Source organism: Molossus molossus, unplaced genomic scaffold (genome assembly GCF_014108415.1).
Source record: "Molossus molossus isolate mMolMol1 unplaced genomic scaffold, mMolMol1.p scaffold_m16_p_6, whole genome shotgun sequence".
NCBI classification, from domain to species: Eukaryota; Metazoa; Chordata; class Mammalia; order Chiroptera; family Molossidae; genus Molossus; species Molossus molossus.
The window spans coordinates 69,855,205-69,877,923 of NW_023425399.1; the positions used below are offsets into that span (position 1 = coordinate 69,855,205).

At 37.8% G+C, this 22,719-nt stretch overlaps 1 protein-coding gene across 2 annotated transcripts in view; it reads left to right on the forward strand.

Moving 5' to 3' along the window:
- Positions 1-22,719, forward strand: part of MYOM1 (myomesin 1) — a 173,005-nt gene that overhangs the window by 98,306 nt on the left and 51,980 nt on the right. The window contains exons 15-20 of one of the 2 annotated variants that reach the window (XM_036244934.1): positions 3,864-4,047; positions 4,483-4,657; positions 9,326-9,447; positions 10,624-10,911; positions 14,013-14,209; positions 20,358-20,484. In XM_036244934.1, the coding sequence (XP_036100827.1) occupies positions 3,864-4,047; positions 4,483-4,657; positions 9,326-9,447; positions 10,624-10,911; positions 14,013-14,209; positions 20,358-20,484 (1,093 nt within the window). The remainder of the gene's footprint in view (positions 1-3,863; positions 4,048-4,482; positions 4,658-9,325; positions 9,448-10,623; positions 10,912-14,012; positions 14,210-20,357; positions 20,485-22,719) is intronic. The other variant, XM_036244935.1, reaches the window with a different exon arrangement.

A 22,719-nucleotide genomic window follows, 5' to 3' on the forward strand; every position in this document is an offset into this window, starting at 1 on the left:
CCCTTGGATTATTAGTACCTCTGTTACTGTTTCTTGTTTATGACTAAAGATGTTAACCATTTCTCATATTTATTGTTATTATTTTACTGTGGTGTTTTATTTTCTGGTTGTACTAAAGTTGTTCTGTTTAAAAAGAGAGAGATGTGGTAGTAAATATACACAATGGAAAATTATTTAGCCATGAGAAAGGAGGATATTCTACCATTCACAACAACATGAATGGACCCTGAGCACATTATGCTAAGAGAGCTAGGTCAAACAGAGAAAGACAAGTAATGTGTGATATTACTTACATGTGGACTCTAAAAAAGTAAACTGTTAAAAACAGAGTAATACGGTGGTCACCAGGTGTTTAAGGGCACAGACTTGTAATGAATAGTAAGTAAGCCATAGAGATCCAATGTACAGTATAATGAACATAGACAATAATATTGTACCATAATTATGTAATGTGATAAATATTGCTACATTGGTAACCATATAATATACAAATGTAACATGCTGTATACCTTAAACTTAGACAATGTTATAAGTCAAATACATTCAATAAAAATAAATAAATGGAATGAATTAATTAATTCAAAATCCATTTGTTAGAAAAGTTTTGATGAGGATATAATTTTAAAAAAGAAACAAAAATAAGTTTATTTTAATTAATATATAAGAATATTTACATTTTAATTGGCAGCTCTGCACCATTTTTAGAGCAATCAATGAAACAAGTGTTTGTACTTTTTGTATATTTTATTTATTTTTTACAATACAGTATTATTAACTACTGCCACCATGTTGTACATTACCTGACTTATTTATTTTACAACTGGAAATTTGTATCTTTTGACCCCTTTAACCTATTTTGTTCAGCCCTCCACCCACCCTCCTAACCTCTGGCAACCACCAATCTGTTCTGTGTATCACTAAGTTCAGTTTTTTGGGGGAGATTTTTTTTTATATATATATTTGCTTGTTTTTAGATTCCATGTGTGAGATCATACAGTATTTGTCTTTGAAAGAAAATTCTATAAAATTGTACAATAGCTTGATAAGGTATTATTTACTTTACAATTTACTTTCATAGTACAATCATAGAAAAGGTCATTTTTCTTTGCAAAAATATATTATGGAGCTCTATCATAGAAAAGCTATCTTTTTTTTTTCTTTGCAAAAAATACTGTAGAGCTTAATTAATTTTCCTAAAAGTCTCTCTTTTATCTTAATGCTAGTCTGATCATTCAATTTCAGAACTCCAATTAGGTTACCTTTCCTGACTATTATTATGAAAATAGATATATGGCCTTTTTATTATTTCAAATCAGTTTCTTGAAAAAATTATATTGGGGCTTAAAATGTTAGGGTCTGCGGTTCCCTTTATTAATTACTTTTCTTTGATATGGACATTTAGCTCATGTCTTTGAGGAGGATACTTCACTTCCTTCTTATCCCTAGCCAATTGTTAACAATAAATGGATCATCTCTTCAACATGCTATATGTGTATCTTCCAAGACAGTCTGATTTTACCAAAATATCAAGATTTTGTATTTTATTAATTTTTGTATTTTCTAGGTATTAGCCTCAAATAAAATATAAGGAGTATTATTCTCAATTAATTATTTTTATTTTTTAATGGAAAGTAAGAATAGAATGATAAATGTTCACTTCCTATTGTGTTTAATACATGCCCTCACTGAATCTTTTTGAAATGCTCCATAGAAAGAGAGTTCTTAATAAGCACTGTGACAGTAATTACAATCTTTCCTGAAGTAATGACATAGTAACAACCAAGTACTGAGGCATTTTCTTCAGATGAGTCAGTTGGCTTCTGTTGAAGACTTCCTCTGGTCACATAAACTAATTTCTCCACAAAAGTCTGTAACTTCCCTAGACCTAAATACATACAAGTCTGTGATTAAAAATTTAAGTATTTTTCTATCAGCACACTTATCAGAACCAAAAGGGACATTTTTGAGTAACAGTAGGTTCTCAAATAAGTTTTGCTCAAACATTATTTTGTTTTTACATTAAGGGAGGGGAAAAATTGATTCCTGGCCTGGGGCCACAGTCTCTGTGGAGTTTGAACATTCTCTCCATGTCTTTGTAGGTTTTCTCAGGGTACTCTAGTTTCCTCCTACATCTCAGAGTTTCATGAGAGATGAATTGGTGTGTCTAAAGTGTCCCAGTCTTGAATTATTGTGGGTATGGGTGTGGCCCTGTGATGGAATGGGGTCCTGACCAGGGTACATTCTTGCCTTGTGTGTTGAGCTGCCAGAACAGGCTTAGGTTACCCACAGTCCTGAGCTGGAATAAGCAGGTTGGAAAATAAATATCTTACTTCTTTTTATTAATCATTCTTAAATGTATGTATAGCTCACATTTATTTCAGTGTTCAATATTAGATGTGTTTTGGGTCTTTATGTAGAAATTTGGTGGTTTTCATGACAGAAATATGCCATAGAAATATAACTCTTGTTCATATCAGTTAGCCTTTGATAAAATTGGTTTCATTAAAAATCCTTTCATTTAAAGTTGCAGTTTCCAAGAACTTATGAGCAATGTTTTGTGAAGACTTACTGTATAGCCTGAGTAGAGAGACTTGTACAGGCACAAGTGGCACATTCAAATGTTAAGGTATTAGGGGAGCAGAACAGGTCCAGAGAGCTGGGGCACATTCACAGAAGAACTATCCAAATGTTAAACTATTCTGAGCTGAGTCTCAAATTATTTCTGATGAGCCACTTCTAATACATTGACCTTTCAAAGGGAAAATGTTCACAGGCTCTTACTCTGTGGCAAGTTTCCATCTCTGGAACGTTCATGCCCACAGCAGTGCACCTCTTTGGGTATCACCATGCTTGTACTTCTTTGTGAACTTTTTACCTGGGATGTGCATGCATATAAAGCACTTACTTGCCTGTCATGGCCATGGGCTTACAATCAGTTACACCATGTCCATAAGTGGTTGAGATTGAGGGGTTTATTAGCAAGGGAATTAAATGAATTGGTCTTCAGCGCTCCCAGTCTCCCCTATCCTACTGTGGTCTTTTCCTCAGGTGTCTATGTCTTCAGCTCTTCCTCTCATTCCCCTATCAAAATCTGGTTATGTCAGAGACAAGGACAGCATCACTTAATAGCTCTGTTTCTACCAGCAGGAATGTTGCCCAGGACCAGGCACTGTTCTAAACACTATACACATGTCAACCCACTTAATTCTTATAGTAACCCTAAGAGAGAAATACTTTTATTTTCATCATGCCTGTTTTGTAGATGAGGAAATTGAGGTATCCGTGGGGTAGATAATTTGCCCAAGGTCACACAGTTAGTACAAGGCTGAGCTAGGATTTGAACCCAGCAATCGGGCTCAGGTTCATATAGATCCAACAAGTACACATTGCTGCTTTTAAACCTTTTCAAGCCTAATTCTTCTCCTTTGGGAAACTTTGATAATCACACAATTCTATCTCCACAACACCTATTTCAGAGCATATTTTAGAAAATTAAAGAATTAAATGGTAAATGAAGTTCTTAGCTCAATGAAAGGCAGCTATTATTTTTATCATGAAGATATAAATGACTGATAATTGCTTCTATGTTCCCCAAGGGAGCATATGTCAAAATGAATGAAAGCTATACACTAAAGGATTAAAAGTCTGGGAGAATTTAATTTTATTCCTTTGTGGGCAGCGGATTGACTGTTTGGGGGAATTTATGCTCTTTACTTTCCCATGAAAGGCACTGCAAGGATTTTAGAGGTTACCTTGTCAACTCAAATAACAGGAAATAGATAAATAACACTCTGAAATGGCCCACCTAGAGTTCCCATTTATTCCTGCTATGTTTTCAATGGGTTTTACTTTTCTGGCTGCAGTGTGACATGGAAACAGAAAACTGGCAGCGGGTGAACACGGAGCTCCCCTTGAAGTCTCCCCGTTTTGCTCTGTTCGACTTGACTGAGGGGAAATCCTACCGTTTCCGTGTCCGCTGTTCTAATTCAGCAGGAGTTGGTGAGCCTTCAGAGGCAACAGAAGTAACTGTGGTCAGGGACAAACTTGGTAAGTGTAGAGTTTGGTTGAACAAATGTAAACTTATTTTACTTCAAGAGAAAATTCCAAAGCAAGATCATATATATTCAGAAGTAAAAGTGGTGACATCTTTCTTTTATATTATAAATTTAATTAATGACTATACTTGACTGATACATTTTTTAAATATATTATTATTAATTATCAAATTTTGAAAGTAAACTTCTTCAGGAGTTTCAACAGTATTATTAATAGTATTTTTTCTGGAGTAGGTTGGTGTGTTCCTGGGTATTTAGTTTATCATTATTTTCCCAACCTAATATATTTATTAGTTTTAATAATATAAAATAAAGCAATTATGTTTGATATGTTTACCTGTATAATATTTGTATGTTTGTACATATGTGCTAAGAGTGACTTTTAAAAAATCACCCTGAGTTGAATATCATTTTCCTCTTTTCTCAGATATCCCCAAGGCACCAGGCAACATCATCCCAAGCAGAAATACAGACACATCAGTGGTAGTTTCATGGGAGGAATCCAAAGATGCTAAAGAGCTGGTTGGTTACTACATAGAATCTAGTGTTGTTGGCTCTGGCAAGTGGGAGCCCTGCAACAACAACCCAGTGAAGGGCCCACGGTAACTGCACTCTGTGTATGTGTGTGTTTGATTGGAAGGGGGATGTCGGACTCTAGAGCCACAGAGGCTGCGAAGAGAAAACGCGGTCAGGGACCCACACAGCAGCACAAGCATCCAATGGAGGGAAGAGTTTTTGTTTGTTTGTTTTTTATAGTTCAATACTTCCTTATAATTTTTAATTGAGTTTATTAGGGGTAACATTACTTAACTAAACCATTCAAGTTTCAAGTGTACAACTCAACAAAACATCATCTGCATACTGAATTGTGTGTTCATTGCCCAAAGTAAAGTCTCTTTCTGTCCTCATTTATTTCCCCTTTGCCCTTTTCCGCCTACCCCACCCTCCTTTCCCTCTGGCTATCACCAAGTGGCCATGTGTCTATGTATTATATATACTTTTTTGTTTGTTTGTTTGTTTTTTAGCTTAACTCCTTCATCTTCTTTTCATCCAGCCCTCTAATCCTCCCCCACATCACTGCTGACAGCCGCCAGTCTGCCTTATGCATCTATGCCTCTGCCTCGATCCTGTTTATCAAATTATTGTATTCAATAGATGACACATATAAATGAGATCATAGGGTATTTGTGTTTCTCTGACTGACTTATTTCACTTAGCATAATATTCTCCAGGTCCATCTATGCTGTCATAAAAGGTAAGATTTTTTTTTCTTTTTTATGGCCTAGTGGGATTGCATTGTGTAAATGTATTACTGCTTTTTTCTCCACTTATCTACCGATGGGCACTTGGGCTGTCTCTAGATCTTGGCTATTATAGATAACACTGCAATAACATAGGGGTGCATATATTCTTTCTAATTAGTGTTTGGGTTTCTTTAAATAATTCCCAGAAGTGAAATTGATGTGATAAGACAATTCCATTTTTAATTTTTTGAGGAAATTCTATATTGTTTTCCACATTGGTTATACCATTCTGCATTCCCACCAACAGTGCAGGAGAGTGGTCTTTACTCCAACACTTGTTCATTAATTTATTGATGACAGCCATTATTACAGGTGTGAGGTGGTAACTCATTGTGGTTTTAATTTGCATCTCTCTGATGATTAGTGACATTGAACATCTTTTCATGTCTATTGGCCATCTGGATGTCCTCCTTGGAGAAGTGTCTATTTAGATCCTTTGCCCATTTTTTAATTGGATTGTTTGTTTTCTTGGTGTTGAGTGGTATAAGTTCTTTATAAATTTTGGATATTAACCCCTTTTCAGATGTATTGTTGGTGAGTATGTTCTCTCGTTCATTGAGTTCCCTTTTCATTTTGTTGATGGTTTCTTTTGCTGTGCAAAAGCTTTTTAGTTTGATGTAGCCTCATTTGTTTATTTTTTTTCTTTGTTTCCCTTGCCCAAGGAGATATATATATATAAAAAAAAAATTACTGCGAGGACATAGACAACAAAACTAGGGACAGGGTAGGAGGGGATAGGGAGGAGGGAGTCAGTGGGGGGGGGAGGAGAAACATCTGTAACAAATAAATAAATAGATAAATAAATAAAATATTACTGTGAGAGATGTCTGAAATTTTACTGCCTATGTTTTCTTCTAGGATTTTTCTGGTTTTGTGACTTTAACATTTAAGTCTTTAATCTATTTTGAGTTTATTCTTGTATATGGTGTAAGTTGGTGTTGTAGTTTCATTTTTGCATGTATCTCTCCAATTTTCCCCATGCCATTTATTGACTAGACTGTCTTTACCCTATTGTATGGTCTTGCCTTCTTTGTCAAATATTAATTGGCTGCAGAAGTATGGGTTTATTTCTGGGCTCTCTGTTCTGTTCCATTGGTCTGTATGCCTGTTCTTATGCCAGTTCCATGCTGTTTTGATTACTAAAAACTTATAGTATAGTTTGATATCAAGTAGTGTGATATCTCCAACTTTGTTTTTCTTTATCAAGTTTGCTGAGGCTATTTGGAGTCTTTTGTGGTTCTATATAAATTTTTGGAATATTTGTGAGATATGCTATTGGTATTTTAATAGGAATTGCATTAAATGTATGGATTGCACCCTGGCCGGTTTGGCTCAGGGGTTGGAGCATCAGCCCGTGGACCAGAGAGTCCTGGATTTGGTTCTCACTAAGGGCAGGTACCTCGGCTGCAGTTTGTTCCCAGCCCTGGTGGGGTTGTGCAGGTGGCAGCCACTCGATGTGTCTCTCTCACATCGATGTTTCTCTCTCTCTCTTTGTCCCTCCCGTTCTATCTGAAGATGAATGCAAAAATGTCCTCGGGTGAGGATAAAAAAAAAATGTATGGATTGATTTGAGGCACTGTGAGCATTTTAATGATGTTAATTCTTTCTATCCATGAACATGGCATGTGCTTCCACTTATTTGTATCTTCTCCAATTTCTTTCTTTAGTATCTTATAATTTCAGTGAGGGAGATTAAAAGACATTGTGCTTTAAATATCCAAATTAATATAAAATTGAACATGTCTACTGCAATACATTTGAAAAAAGGCATGTTTGTTTTATTAAACACTTAGAAATACTAATGCCAGCTATGATAAGAGTTTATTTTATACCTCTTTCTGGTTCTTTCCTTTATGCTATTTGTCTTTTTTATCCCTCTGTTCTGGTCTTTAATAGGCAGTGTGATACTAGATTCCAAAGATTGAATAGGCTCTAGCTAATATAAATTACTCAGACATTTTAAATGAACAGAAAGGAAGTATCAGCATTATGTGAACTCTGAACATTAGATACATGGTTACATTCAGTGCTAAGGAGACATAAATAACTAAATCAAGGACACTCAATATTCTGTCAACACTTTTTATTCTAATGTGAGGAGGGTTGTTTTTTTCTTGCTTTCAAATATTTTATCAACCAGCCTTGCAATTGATTATGAATTCTGGCTTGTACCCAAAATCTGGGCCTCCATTGATTTAGGACCAGTCTGAGAGGAGAATTCCACCCTCAAAATTGTCAAACAGTCCTGTCCATATTGACTTAGTGGTTAGCCCACAGACCAAAGGGTAATGGGTTCAATTCCTTGTCAAGGGCACATACCTGGGTTGCAGGTTCGATCCCCGGCCCTGGTCAGGGTACATGTGGGAGGCAATTAATAGATGTGTGTCTCTCACATCGATGTTTCTCTCCCTTTTTTTCTCTCTCCCTCCACCCAACCCCTCCATTCTATCTAAAAATCAATGGAAAAATATCCTCAGGTGAGGATTAACAATAAATAAATAAATAAATAAATAAATAAATAAATAAATATCACCCTGGCCAGTTTGGCTCAGTGGTAGAGTGTCAGCCCAGGGACCAATGAGTCATGGGTTCACTTCTGGCCAAGGGCACGTACCTCAGTTGCAGTTCATCCCTAGCCCTGGTTGGGGTTGTGCGGGAGGCAACCAGTCGATGTGTCCCTCTCACATCAATGTCTCTCTTCTCTTTCTCCCTTTCTCTTTCTCCCACTCTGTCTGAGGATAAATGGAGAAATATCCTTGGGTGAGGATTGAAAAAAAAAAGAAAGACAGAAAATGTCAAACAGGCTTGTTAGGCAGCTCTTTCTTTGACCACTTCTAGATAAAAGCCCCCACCTCACCCCTGCAATGGGATGAGTTGGTTCTTTCATAGAACTTGAGAGAGTAGAGACAAACCAATTAATGGAAGAAAGCAATGTGTTTTACAAGAGATTCATTTAGCTTATTTGCTCATTTCACTTTTACTCTGAGTTCCCAGCATTTTCCTGGGACTATTTAGAAACATTCATGGAAGATAGGCAAAGTCTGCCTTTCCAGAAACAGATGGGAGCTTCTCAAGGACGGGCACCATATTATATTAATCACTGTGTCCACAATACCTAGCTTATAGTCTGGAACACTGAAGTACTCAATAAATGTTCACTGAACTGAGCTGACCTAAGGGTCGACCTATATTTAGAATTGGTCTAAATCATGGCTGCCTTTATTAAATATTTCAACATACTAATAGTAATAGAGTCATTAGCAGATCTGTTATTCCCTCTGGTTACAGTCCTTAGAATGCATTAAAATGTTACAGAGACTTATGAAACAGCTTTTTATAACCATAATAGCTATTAAAGAGTGAGGTGGTTTTCTGTGAAACTGCCCATGAATTCACACCTTGTTATTGGATCTTTATATGTAAATGGTAATTCTGGAATCGATTTTTCACCTTATTTTAAAATTCAAATGTAATTTTTCAAGCAAGTGTACCTTCCCTGGCATACAGGAAGGCAGTGACTAGGCCTCTGTGACAAGGAGCAGTCTATGCCTATGGCTATAAGTATATACCTGAAATAGCCATTAATAATATACCACCTGTTATTTATTAAATGCCTTCTATATGCAGGCCCTGTACTAGATGCTTTAAATACTTTATGGACAATCTTTACACAAAAAGCATGTGGGCATAATTAACCCCATTTTACTGATGAGCAAACAGAGGCTCAGAAAGGTTAAGGTACTTGTTTAGGGAAATACGAGGACTCTTCATTGTTTGACAGAGTGAGTTTAGAAAATTGCCTTAGCTGCCTTCTTGGGTAAAGCACCTTACTTGCATCTCTCTATGTCTTTTCTTCCTTTTAAAAAATGAATTATTTTCATGAAGCCAGGCCATTCAATTAAACTAACAATCATCTTCTCTAATTTTTCTCCCAGGAAAGTTTTTAAAAACTCCCTTTCATTTTAGATTTACATGCCATGGACTGGCGACTGGTCAAAGTTATATTTTCCGAGTCAGAGCAGTTAATGCAGCTGGACTTAGTGAATATTCACAGGATTCTGAAGTGATTGAAGTAAAAGCTGCTATTGGTAAGTTTCTTATGCATAACTTTGTAAAGAAAAATGAATTTTTCTAAGTTATAAAGGCAGATACCACCCTCTTCAGAAATTGTTTAAAGCTTCTAATATTGCTCGATGATTCCATCCTCAAGTGATCTTTTCCTTTGACTCCAGGTGACATCTAACCTTCCATAGCTGTCATTTTACAGATCTTCAGCACTTATCCAGACTCTGTGCATCTGTAGCCTTTTCATCTTCACAAGTCCAAGTTTCCTCAGATATTTCCCATTATGTGAAATTCCATTCTAACTTCGTGCTCATCATGGGAATGTGAAGGGCCATCCAATTTCTTGAAGTGGTATATCACCCATAACATAGATCATCTTGTACCTAAACGCCATTTCATCTGCAACAGAGCCTGGCTTGTTTTCACTAACAGCACATTAACATGCTTATTATAAACTCCTCTAAAATTCCTGCAAAGACACATGTGGTTGCTTAATCATGTTTCATTTCTGCTTGCAAAATAACCGAAAGACTAAAACCAGTAATAAAGTAATTATAGGTATGCGCCAGATGTACCTCGCAATCTTAGCTAACATGGAGAAAGGGACCCAGGAAGTCCAGAGCAATCAAAAAGAAATCTGTCATATAGTAACACATTTAAAGAGAAAGATTATTAACTATCAATTTAAGTCAGTTAGCATCCCATATTACTTTTTAACAGTCCTTATAGTATGGACAATAGTGAACATGTTGCTTTAAGGTTGGGAGGTACAGACCATTAATATTTCAGTAATGTGCATAATTTTGTCATAAAATGTTATGTCTCCTGTGTACTTTATGGTCTTTTATCCCCATTCTGTTAAGTAATAGGGCCTATATCTTTCAAAAAATGTCTGATATTTGTTTTCTCTTGTATATACTTGGGTTCTGCAAATCCAAAATAGTTCCTGTTCTGTCTATAGTTTTTTCTTCTCATTTCTTCTTTTTCCACAATATGGAGAAGTTGAAGTATTTCCTTGGTATAAATTATGTGAAATGTATGCTCTCCATGTTTCTTAACAATCCAAGTAATTTCCGTTAAACTAAGATTGTTTTTGTTCTGTCTGTGGTCCTAATGTTTTTCTCTTAGTTTTATTAAGTAAGGGCAATTTACACTGTGTCTGGGCTTAAAGTGTTTCTGTTGTTATCTGGTGATTGTAGGGGGAGGAGTGTCTCCAGATATGTGGCCTGAACTGAATGATGTACCTGGTGGACTAACAGACTCCAAGGGAGGCATGCATGAAACCTCCCAGCCAACCTTTAAGAAAGATGCTTTACTTGATAGCAAACTTAGCAAACCTTCACTACCCAGTAGCTCTCACAACCTGGGCCAAACAGAAGTGAGTAAAGTAAGTGAAACAGTTCAGGAAGAGCTTGCCCCATCACCACAGAAAGCACCTCTTAAGGGGAAAAGTAAGTCTGATGCTCTGAAAAAGACGAAGGATATAGGTGAGACTTCAAAGAGTACAACTGTTCCATTTGTCTCCATCAGCATCCTCACATCTCATTGTCTAGATCACATTCTTCCATCTGTGTTCACTTTCATCAGTGTTTATTCTTAATTTTATGTTTTCAGCTATTTATTTGCAATATTTTTTGAATCTTATATGGATTTAGCTTATATACATAATTCATTGTGCTTAATGATAATAGCATATTTGAAGTAATTTGGTTATAGAGTCCTTTTAGGTTTCTGAGGCAGATACACCTCTGGCCTCATTTTGTTAAGAGAGTTAGAGATAAGAGCACGGAAGATTTGATCATCATAGCTTATGTGAGGTTCTTTTCAATACTCTTATTTAGTACATGTATAGAAAAAATATTTCACAAAGAAGTAACATTTTTATCAGGATCATAGTTATTATCTTCTATTGTTCATCCTCAGGTTTTCAAATTACATTTTACATTTAATTCAAATAAATAAAAGTAACATTATCTTTTGAGTTGCCATGAAAAGTTTAACGAGGTATTATAATCATATAGTCTATGATATATGATCCACATTCCCAGTACTGATTTATTTAAGACTATCAGTAAATTAAGAATTTTCTGATTAAGGAATTTGGTACTTGTGATATATATTCTAGGAAGTAATTTTTTTTATCAAATAAAAATGAAATCATATCATGTAGTAATAAATTAAAGCATGGCTCTCTGCCCTGTCCGGTTTGGCTCAGCAGTTAGAGCTTCAGCCCAAGGACGGAAGGGTCACAGGTTCAGTTGCCAGTTAAGGGCAAGTAAATGGGTTGCATGTTCGATCCCTAGCCCCAGTAAGGGTCTTGCAGGAGGCAACTAATCAATGTGTCTCTCTCACAATGATGTCTCTCTCTCTCTTCTTCCCTCCTTCCCTTCCACTCTATCTAAAAAAAAAAAAAAAAAATCAATGGAAAAATATCTTTGGGTGAGGATTAATAAAAAAAATTAAAAATAAATAATAATAAAACAAAATATACCTCTCATGTATCTCCTATTTCTACCCTACCCCCAACTTCTGCCATGGCCTTTATTGTTTTTTTTGTTTTGTTTTGTTTTTTATCCTCACCCAAGGATTTTTTTTTTTCCATTTTTTGTTCAGATAGTGTGGGAGGGAGAGAGAGGAAGAGAGAGAGAGAGAAACATTGATGTGAAGAGAAAGAGAGAAACATCGATGTGAAAGGGACACATAGAGTGGCTGCCACCCGCACAACCCAACCAGGGCCGGGGACAAACTGCAACTGAGGTATGTGCCCTTAGCAAGCACGGAACCTGGGTCTCTCTGGAGCGCAGGCCGACTCTCTAACTGCTGAGCCAAACCGGCCAGGGTACCTCTATTGCTTTTTTTACACCATTATTTGTCCCTTCAACTCAGTGTAAGATGGGATATCCATATTCAACATTGCTCTGAAATAAGGAGAGAGAGAGCTTCTTTTTTTGTCTTTATTGATTTTATTTATTTATTTATTTATTTATCTATTTATTTATTTTTGGTACGTGCCCCTAGCCGCTAGGACCTAGCAGGAACTGAACCCGGGACTCTGTGGTCCGCAGGCCTTCACTCCAACTGCTGAGCCAAAGCGGCCAGGGCTCTTTATTGATTTTAGGGAGAGAGGAAGGAAAAAAGGAGAGAGAGAGAGAAACATCAATGAGAGAGAACATCGATTGGCTGCCTCCCGCATGCCCCCCTGGGGATCAGGCCCACAACCTGGGCATGTGCCCTGACCAGGAATGGAACCAGTGACCTCTTGGTGCATAAGTGGATGCTCAACCACTTAGCCAGACCGTCTAGGCAAGAGAGAGCTCTTTTTAAAATGTAAAGAATGAAGGCAGTTGGGGTGGGAAGAGAGGAACAAACATTTTATTTTTAAAATATTTATTGTTCTGAGATTCTTTTTGAATAGTAATGAGATAGTACCTTTATCTTTGATAATCCAAATAAATGTTTAGAAAATTCTGTTTAATGTTATTGCCTTTCTAGATAGATTTTTTTCTACCACCTGACACTCTCTTTCTTTATCAAATACTATAATTTCAGTAGCTGAGTGAAAAGTTGATCAGCAAAGCCACATAAATGAGGGAAGATTTAAAAAACATCCTCCAGCCCTGGACAGTTTGGCTCAGCGGTTAGAGCGTTGGCCTGCAGTCCCGAGAGACCCGGGTTCGGTTCCCTCTAAGGGCATGTATCTCGGTTGCAGTTTGTTCCCGGCCCTGGTTGGGTCATGTGGGTGGCAACCACTTGATGTGTCCCTTTCACGTCAATGTTTCTCTTTCTCTCCCTCCCACTCTATCTGAATAAAATATTGAAAAATGTCCTCAGGTGAGGATAAAAGAAATAAAAAAAATAAAAATAAAAAAACTTCCTCCAAATATTTTTCTGGCTAGACACTAATAAACACAGAGATAGCTATATAGTATTTTGTGCTTTATGAATAATATTCCCACACCAGGTTAAAAATAATGAGACAAAAAGTATTATATACTATGAAAATTACATGGGCAATTGTGTCTATTTTTTTTTTTAATTTTAAAGGTGACATTTAGCTTCATAATAGGATTTTTCCTGTGTGTAGACAGAACCTATATAGTTATAAGGTCTCACCAGGGTGCCTGTGCCTGAATAGTTAAATAGTAATTCTTTGGAAATACATGGAAATTCTCAATAAATGAATTGAGGCAGAAATTGATTTACACATTCCATTTTCCTCAAGGATCAAATAAAAACAAAATAACATAACAATACAAAAATATGTATCTTGGGAAACATATCTCTTTATAAGGGGAACAATCATTTTGCAGGGTATTGTACCATTTTGCTTTTAGTATTTCAAAACTTATTCCTCTCTAGGGTTGGAGGACAGTGTTTTTTTAATCTTCAGAATAATCATTGTAGTGCCATTTGACCGTATGTCAATTTTTTTCTCATACACCAAATCAGATGCCAAGTTACTGATTGGTGTCACATTTTAGTTTTATACAAGATCTAGTGCCTTCATGCAAGGCACCAGTAAAGCAAGTTTAATGTATGTAGAATCATGGATGCATTTCTATCTACTCACATATTCATATTGCAACAGCTCCACCATCTCCACCCTATGATATCACTTGTCTTGAAAGTTTTCGTGACTCAATGGTTCTTGGATGGAAGCAACCAGATAAGAGTGGAGGAGCTGAAATTACTGGCTATTATGTGAACTATCGTGAGGTAATTGGTGGGGTACCAGGAAAATGGAGAGAAGCCAACGTCAAAGCTGTCAGTGAGGAGGCATATAAGGTAAGCATGTGACATTCTGTAGTGTGGAGTATCATCATATGTATGATAACATACTCACATGCACACATAAGCACAAGTATGCAAATGCCCAGCACTTTGTAAATGATTCATGTCGTTTTCTAGTGTCCATTGCCTATAATGACATGATTTTGTAAAATATATATGAAGATAAATAGAAGTAGTTTGGTTGACCAGGCAGGATGTATATTTATATGTATATTCATACCCATAAACATAATGTATACTTACCCTGAAAACTAATGTTTCTTATAAAAATCAACTTACAAAATATCTGTAACAAATCTGCCACTAGCTTCAAGAGTCCAAGAATCCAATGAATCTGGATTTTTTTTTTTTTTGAGAGAGAGAGAGAGAGGAAGGGAGAGGGAGAGAGAGAGAGAACCATCAATCTGCTGCCTCATGCACACACCCTGATCATGGATTGCACCCGCAATCTAGGTATGTGCCCTGACTAGAATCAAACCCACAACCTTTCCATGCACTGGATGACACTCTAACCACTGAACCACACCAGCCAGGGCTGGATTTTTAAAAAAATTTTTCCTTATTGATTTTAGAGAGAGAGGAAGAGAGAAGGAGAGAGAGACAGAAACATCAATGAGAGAGAACATCGATTGGCTGCCTCCTGCATGCCCCCGACTGGGGATTTGGCCCACAACCTGGGCATGTGCTCTGACAGGGAGTTGAACTAGCAACCTCTTGGTGCATGGGTCGATGCTCAACCACTGAGTCACACTGGCTGAGCAGGGCTGGATTTTTAACTTTTAATGTCCAAATCACAAAGAATAGAGGGAAATGGGCATCGTGGCCAGACTCAGCTTGCCACCTATGAAGTACCCATCATTATAGTGGCTCTGATGGCCACAAAGGGGGGCTTCACATGGGCCGATCTACCAGTTTCCCTTACACACGTGAGCTTCACTTCTTGGCCCACCTCAGAGCACAACACCTGAGGGGTCTCACAGTTGCCAGTGCTCCATAACACGCACAGAACCCTATGAGGGTGAGAGCCGGGGAATACTGCTTCCCACAACTCTGCCACACTCTTTTGACTTAATATTTAAGATTGATGAACTATCACATACTGAGAATACATAAAACAAAATTGTATTTTTAAGATCTGCCATGTTGATGCCTGTGGCGATGACTTTATTACTATATGATATTCCATTATATGGACCATTTCACAATATATGTTTCCATTCAATTATTAATTGATATTTGAGCACTTTTAACTATATCAAATATTGTAGCTATGAACAAATTTGAACAGACATACCTCAGTTTATTGTGTCATTTTATTGTACTTCACAGATATTGTGTTTTTTACACCTTGAAGGCAAGGACCACCACCAGCAAAAGATTACGAATTGCTTTATTGTGATTATTGCTTTTAGTGGTGGTGTGGAACTGAGCTCATACTGTCTCTGAGGTGTGCCTGAACATGTCTGCTGGCACATATGTGTACTAGTTTCTCTAGGTTATCACCTGAAAGTAGAATTACTGGGCCAGAGAGTCGTTTTTAGCTTCAATTTTACTAGATAATTTTATGCTTTTTTCTAGAATATGAAAATTACCATTGTTTTACATCCTTCGGTATATTTACACATTGACAATCTGGGTGTCAAATGAGTATGAACATCTTTTTTTTTTCCATCTTACTGAATTTATTGGTGTGACACTGGTTAACAAAATTCTGCATGTTTCAGGTGCATAATTCTACAACACATCATCTGTATACTGTATTATGTGTTCACCACCCCAAGTCAAGTCTTTGCCCATCACCATTTATTCCCCACATACCCTCCTCCACCTGCCCCCGACCCTCCCTCCCCCAAGCATCACCACACTGTTGCCTATGCCTGTGAGTTTTTTTCTTTTTTGCTTAATTCTTCCACCCCACTTTAGCACCCCCCCCCCCACAGCTATCAGCCAGCTCTCTAACTATGAGTCTGTCTCTATTTTGCTTGTTAGTTCATTTTGTTCATTAGATTTCATATATGAGTGAAATCATATGGTACTTGTCTTTCTCTGACTGGCTTATTTTACTGAGCATAATGCTCTCCAGGTCTGTCCATGCTGTTGAAAAGGGTAAAAGTTCCTTCCTTTTCATGGCTGCATAGTAATTCATTATGTATATGTACCACAGCTTTTTTATCCACTCATCTACTGATGGACACTTGCTCTGCTTCCAAATCTTGGCTATTGTAAATAACACTGCAGTGAACATATGGGTGCATATATTCTTTCAAATTAGTTTCAAGTCTGAACATCTTTTCCTCTGTATATAATCTATTTTGAAATCTTCTTTTATAACATGCTTGTTCAAAGCTTTTGCCTATTTTTCTAATGGGTTTTGTTATAGACTTGTGAAGTTCTTTTTTATATTTGACTATAAATTCTTGTTAGTTATGTAAGTTGCATATATCTTCTCTCACTCAGTGGCTAGTCTTTTTCTCTCAGTGGCCCTAACTATGTGACCTGGGGCCAATTACTTAACCTCAAGGTGTGTCGTCTTCCTCCTCTGTGAGATGACCTCAAATGTTCTTACAGCTTGACAATATTATTTAAAGAGAGAGAGAGAGAGAGAGAGAGAGAGAAAGAAAAAGAAAAACAAAGATCTTCTCTTTTCCAGGGTCACAGAGACATTGTTCTAGATTATATTCTAAAAGCTTTATAGTTTGCCATTTAAGGCATTAATTCAGCTGTAAATGTTGTATATGATGTGAAGTAAGTGTCACAATTCATCTTTATTCCTATGGATATCCAGTTGTCCCAGCATCATCTATTGAAAAGTTTGTCCTTTTTCATTATTCTGCTAGGCTATCTGTATCATATATCAAGTTTCCTTATATGCATCTGTCTGTTTCTCTATTTTGTTCGACTCTATTCTAATGTCTATTCTGTTCTACTGGTCTATTTGTCTACCACTGGCTCATTATTACATTCATTTAATTATTATAGCTTTATTATTTATTTGATAACTGGTAGATAAAGTTCTATCAGCTTATTTTTCCTTATCCAGGACTATTCTTAGCCCTTTACCCTTTTATATAAAATGTAGAATTAGGTTACCAAGTTCTACCAAAAAGAAAACACAACAATAAACAAAATGAAAACATATTAGAATTCTGATAGGGATTACACTGAATCTATAAATATATTAAGGAATGATTGATATCTTTGGTCTTCTTTAAAGTTTCAGTAAAGTCTTATAATTCCACAGAAGCCTTGCTCATTATTTGTTATTTATTTATAGATGCTACATATTTTTAGTATTTTTTTTTTATTGATTTTAGAGAGAGAGGAAGGGAAAGGGAGAGAGAGATAGAAATATCGATGAGAGAGAATATCTATTGGCAGCCTTCTGCATACCCGCCACTGGGGATCAGGCCCACAACCTGGGCATGTGCCCTGACCAGGAATCGAACCAGCAACCTCTTAGTACATGGGTCGCCACTCAACCATTGAGCCACACCAGCAAGGCAGTTTTGTTTTTGTTTTTTTGTTTTTTTTAATTCTCACCTGAGGATATGCTTTCTATTGCTTTCTAGAGAGAGGAAGGGAGAGAGAACACAGGAGCGGGGGGATGGCGTGGGGGCCCACAAAGAGAGAAACATCAATTGGTTGCCTCCTGTACATGCCCTGACCAGAGACAAAACCAACAACCTGAGTATGTGTCCAGACCAGGAATCAAACCCACCACCCTTCAGTGTACGAGATGACACTCCATCCAACTGAGCCACACTGGCCAAGGCTGAGACTCTCCTAGTTTTAACACAAAACACCCTATGTCCTTGGGAATACTGTACTCCCAGGTAAACTGGAATGGTTTGGTCATAGTAATAGGGCCCCAAAGCAACCCTGGCACCTAAATAAAGTACTTAGATCCAAGTTTTCTACCTCATGGTTTCCCCATAATTAAAAAGAATGTTTCTTCTTAAAGGGAGTGTGTGTGTGTGTGTGTGTGTGTGTGTGTGTGTGTGTGTTTAATCAAAAAGGATATTTATATCATTCCGTTACCATAACACATCGCCATAATATTCTACTTATACCCTAAATAACTGACAAGACAGGCCCACTTGTGGATGAACTTATGATTTCATAATCAAATCAGATGTAGATTGGATCATGGATTTATATTTGTCTTGGCTTAAATCATACAATAGGTAAACTCTGTCAACTCAGCTTTTTCCATCAATACCTCCATTTATTGAGCCTTTTTAATGTTTAAAGGATTGTTTATAGTCCATGGATTATTTTTACACTAATATAATCTATCATTTCCATTTTGCAAATGTGTTCCCATTCATTATTTTATTATGTATTTACCCTCACAACAACCAATTCCTACTGAGGATATAGAAAATATTAGGACACTCAGTAAAGAGCAGAAACATTAAAAGAATTTGAATTTTTTTATTCCTAGCCTAGAATTCACTGAATTTTCATCTGATCATGCATTAGTTTTCTATTACTGTACAACAAATTACCACATACCTTATGCCTTAAAATAGCCCATGTGTGTTATATCACAGTTTCCACAAGTAAGGAGTTTAGGCACAGCCAAGCTGAGTCCTCTGCTCAGGCCTCACAGGGCTGTGCTCTTGGAGTCAGCTGGGCTGCATTCTCCTCTGGAGCTTCAGTTCAGCTCCCAAGGTCATTCAGGTTGTTGGCAGAATTTAATTGCTCCTAGCTGTAGGTCTGAGGCTGCCGTTCTCCAAATGTGAGGGACTAGGCATTTCTCAAAATGGCATTTGCTTCTCAAAAATCATTGCGACACTTTCTCTTTAGGAGGGTTCCAAACCCCATTTTAGGAATTCCTATCTGATTAAAGTCAGTCCTTTGAAAAAACTCACTATTTCTCCTGTGTGTTTCTCCTTTTTTCTTACCCTGCTATCACACAAAACACTTCCCTGATAACAGCTGGGTGTCCTACAATTTGACTCAATTCTGACACTATCTGGAGATAGAATCAGATCCCACAGGTTAAGGGTTTGATCTCATAAGACTGCTCCTGTCCCCATTTCAGGTGCCAGGGCTAAGTCCAGGTTGTCACCTGAGCTTCTGACCTGACTGACTGGCTATAAATCAGAGGTTCCATAGCATTGTCCAGGTTTGATTCCTGGTCAGGACACATGCCCAGGTTGCAGGCTCTATCCCCAGTAGGGGGCATGCAGGAGGCAGCCAATGGATGTTTCTATCTCTCCCTTCCTCTCCCTCTCTAAAAAATCAATAAAAACATTTAAAAATAAATAAATAAACCAGAAGTTCCCACAGCCTCCTCCTCAAGTTCTATTAACTTCCTAGAGTGACAGAACTCAGAGAAACATTTTATTTCCTAGATTACCAGTTTATTGTAAAAGGATATACCTCAGGAACAGCGAGATGGAAGAGATGTACAGGGCAAGGTATATGGGATGGGGCAATGCCCTCTCTGGAGTTGCACTCTCCCAGCACCAACCTGGAAGTGCTCCGAACCCTGTTCTTTATGTAGTTTTTATGGAGACAAATCATTAGCCAAATCAATCTCTAGCCTCGCTTCCCTCCTCAGAGATCCCAGTGGTGAGGCTAAAAATTCCAACCTTCTAATCACATGATTGGTTTCCCTAGCAACCAGCCCAAATATTTAGACTATCCAGGGGCTTCCCCAAAATCACTTCATGAATATAACAAAAGAACCTTTTATGCTTGCATCACTTAGTAAAATTCCAGGGGTTTAGGAGCTCTGTGCCAGGAATGGTGACAAAAACCAAATATATATTTCTTATTATAAAGTATAATATCAGTCTAGCAGGCCCACCAAGGATAATCTAGCTCCCTTTTGACTAACTCAAAATTAACTGTTAGGGACCTTAATCACATCTGAAATATCTTCCTCCTTTGCCATATAATGTAAAATAGCCTCAGGACTGATATTCCAATACCCTTGCCACATTCTGTTGGCTAGAAGCAAGTCACATGTTTCGCCCACACTCAAGGAGAGGAGATTACAAAGGAGATAAAAAGATTGCAAAATGACCATCAAGGGTTATTATTTACTTAGAAGGTAAATAAATAAAATGTTGATCAATTAGAAAAAACAAACCTGAAACATTCACTCTCTGTGATATTGTCCATGTTGCAGATTAGCAACTTGAAGGAAAATATGATGTATCAGTTCCAAGTGTCAGCCATGAACATCGCTGGGTTGGGAGCGCCCTCGGCAGTAAGCGAATGCTTCCAATGTGAAGAGTGGACCATTGCTGTTCCAGGTAAACCATGAAAGCTCAGAGTTACTTCCAATAGAACCTACAACTTGGAGTTAAATTTAAGTGCTATATAGACAAGTTCTAAGGGAAGTGAATTCTCTTGGTCCCTCGAGTTTATGTAAAAATTTTTTACAGTACTGTTACATAATAGGTACCAATATAAAACTGAGTAAAAATTTCTTTAAAAAAAATTTTTTTTTCTTTTATTGATTTGGGAGAGAGAGAGGAAGGGAGAGGGAGAGAGAGAGAGAAACATCTATGAGAGAGAACATTGGTCGCCTCCTGCATGCCCCCCACTGGGGATCAAGCCCACAACCTGGGCATGTGCCCTGACCGGGAATCAAACTGGTGACCTCCTGGTGCATAGGTCAACACTCAACCACTGAGCCACACCGGCTGGACTGAGTAAAAATATTTTATGCTTGTATTCCAAATAAATCCTACAGTCCCCATAACTCAGCCTCTGCATGAAGTAGGATTGACAGAAGCACACAATTTTGGTGCTACACGGAATTCCAATTTTGCTAGTGCTTCTTAAAGGCCATTAAAGATAATCCAATTCATATCACACAGAAAAATTCCTCAAAAACTTCTTGTATACCCTAGTTCCCATGCATTCTCCCACTGCTCAGGAGCATCTCATTTATCAACCAAAATCTCTCTTTCCAGAATTAGGCACTGTGGCTTCTCTTCCTCCCTGGTTCCTGGCTCTTCATGCAGAGGCGAACTTAACATGCCTGTCTAGGACTTAAGTCCTGGCCCCGCTCCACTTACATCTCTCCACTTATTTCTCCAGACCGTCCTCTCTCTATATATACCTTTTCCCAATTCTCAATCACAATAAAGATCCCGGAACCAAACTGGAAATACTCTTCTTAGGAGGTTGTCATTGGGGGTGTTTGGCTGGGCAGGGAAGAAAATGGCGAGAAGGCAAAAACATTTACCTATGCTTTTTATTTTATTTTATTTTTTTTATTTTTATTTTTTTTATCCTCACCCAAGGACATTTTTCCATTTTTTCTTCAGATAGAGCTGGAGGGAGAGAGAGGAAGAGAGAGAGAGAGAAACATCGATGTGAAGGGACACATCGAGTGGCTGCCACCCGCACGACCAACCAGGGCCGGGGACAAACTGCAACCGAGGTACGTGCCCTTAGCGGGAACCAAACCCGGGTCTCTCTGTACCGCAGGCCGACGCTCCAACCGCTGAGCCAAACTGGCCAGGGCTATTTTTTTTTTTTTTCCTCACCCGAGGACATTTTTCCATTTTTTGTTCAGGTAGAGTGGGAGGGAGAGAGAGGAACAGAGAGAGAGAGAGAAACATCGATGTGAAAGGAACACATCGAGTGGCTGCCACCCGCACAACCGACCAGGGCCGGGGACAAACTGCAACCGAGGTACGTGCCCTTAGCGGGAACCGAACCCGGGTCTCTCGGGACCGCAGGCCGACGCTCTAACCGCTGAGCCAAACCGGCCAGGGCCCAGGGCTATTTTTTTAATCTTCACCTGAAGATATGTTTTTACTGATTTTAGAAAGAGAAAAAGTGGGGGAGAGGGAGAGAGAAACATCAATGTGAGAGAGAAATATCAATCTGTTGCCTCTCATATGCACCCCAACCAGGGATCAAACCCACAATGTATGTATTTGCCCTGACTGGGCCCACAACCTTTTGGTGTATGGGATAATGCTCCAGCCCAGTCACCTGGCCAGGGCTACTGAGCTTTTAATTCTTATAAAGCTGCAATATTGAACAAATTTAAAAATTTAATACAAACAAATTTACTGAGCCTGTAAGATTCAGAGTCACAACATTATTTATTTGGTGAATGGTTTTATTTTGCTTTAAATGGTACTAACGTCGGAGACCCAAATATTTTAGTGCCACAGGATGACTAAATTCTCCCACCTGGGTTTAATATTCAACATGTAATAACAACTGTTATGGCACAAGTATCTACCACATTAGAATACCATGCCACGCTGGGCATGCTGAGTGGGCCCAACCCTGCACCCAGTGCCACCCACTTCCTCTATTTGAAACCCCCAAGTGCCCTTGGAGAACCATCATTTTGCCTTTAATTAGAGAGTGTGCATCTTCATTACTTCCCTACCAAACATGAATAGAATGATTACAAGATAAACTTAAGAGAAGTTGAAGTGCTTATTCAACTTTAGTAAATATGAGAGGCAAATACACTGCCTTTCTTTTTTTTCTTTTAATTTTTTATTAATTTATTT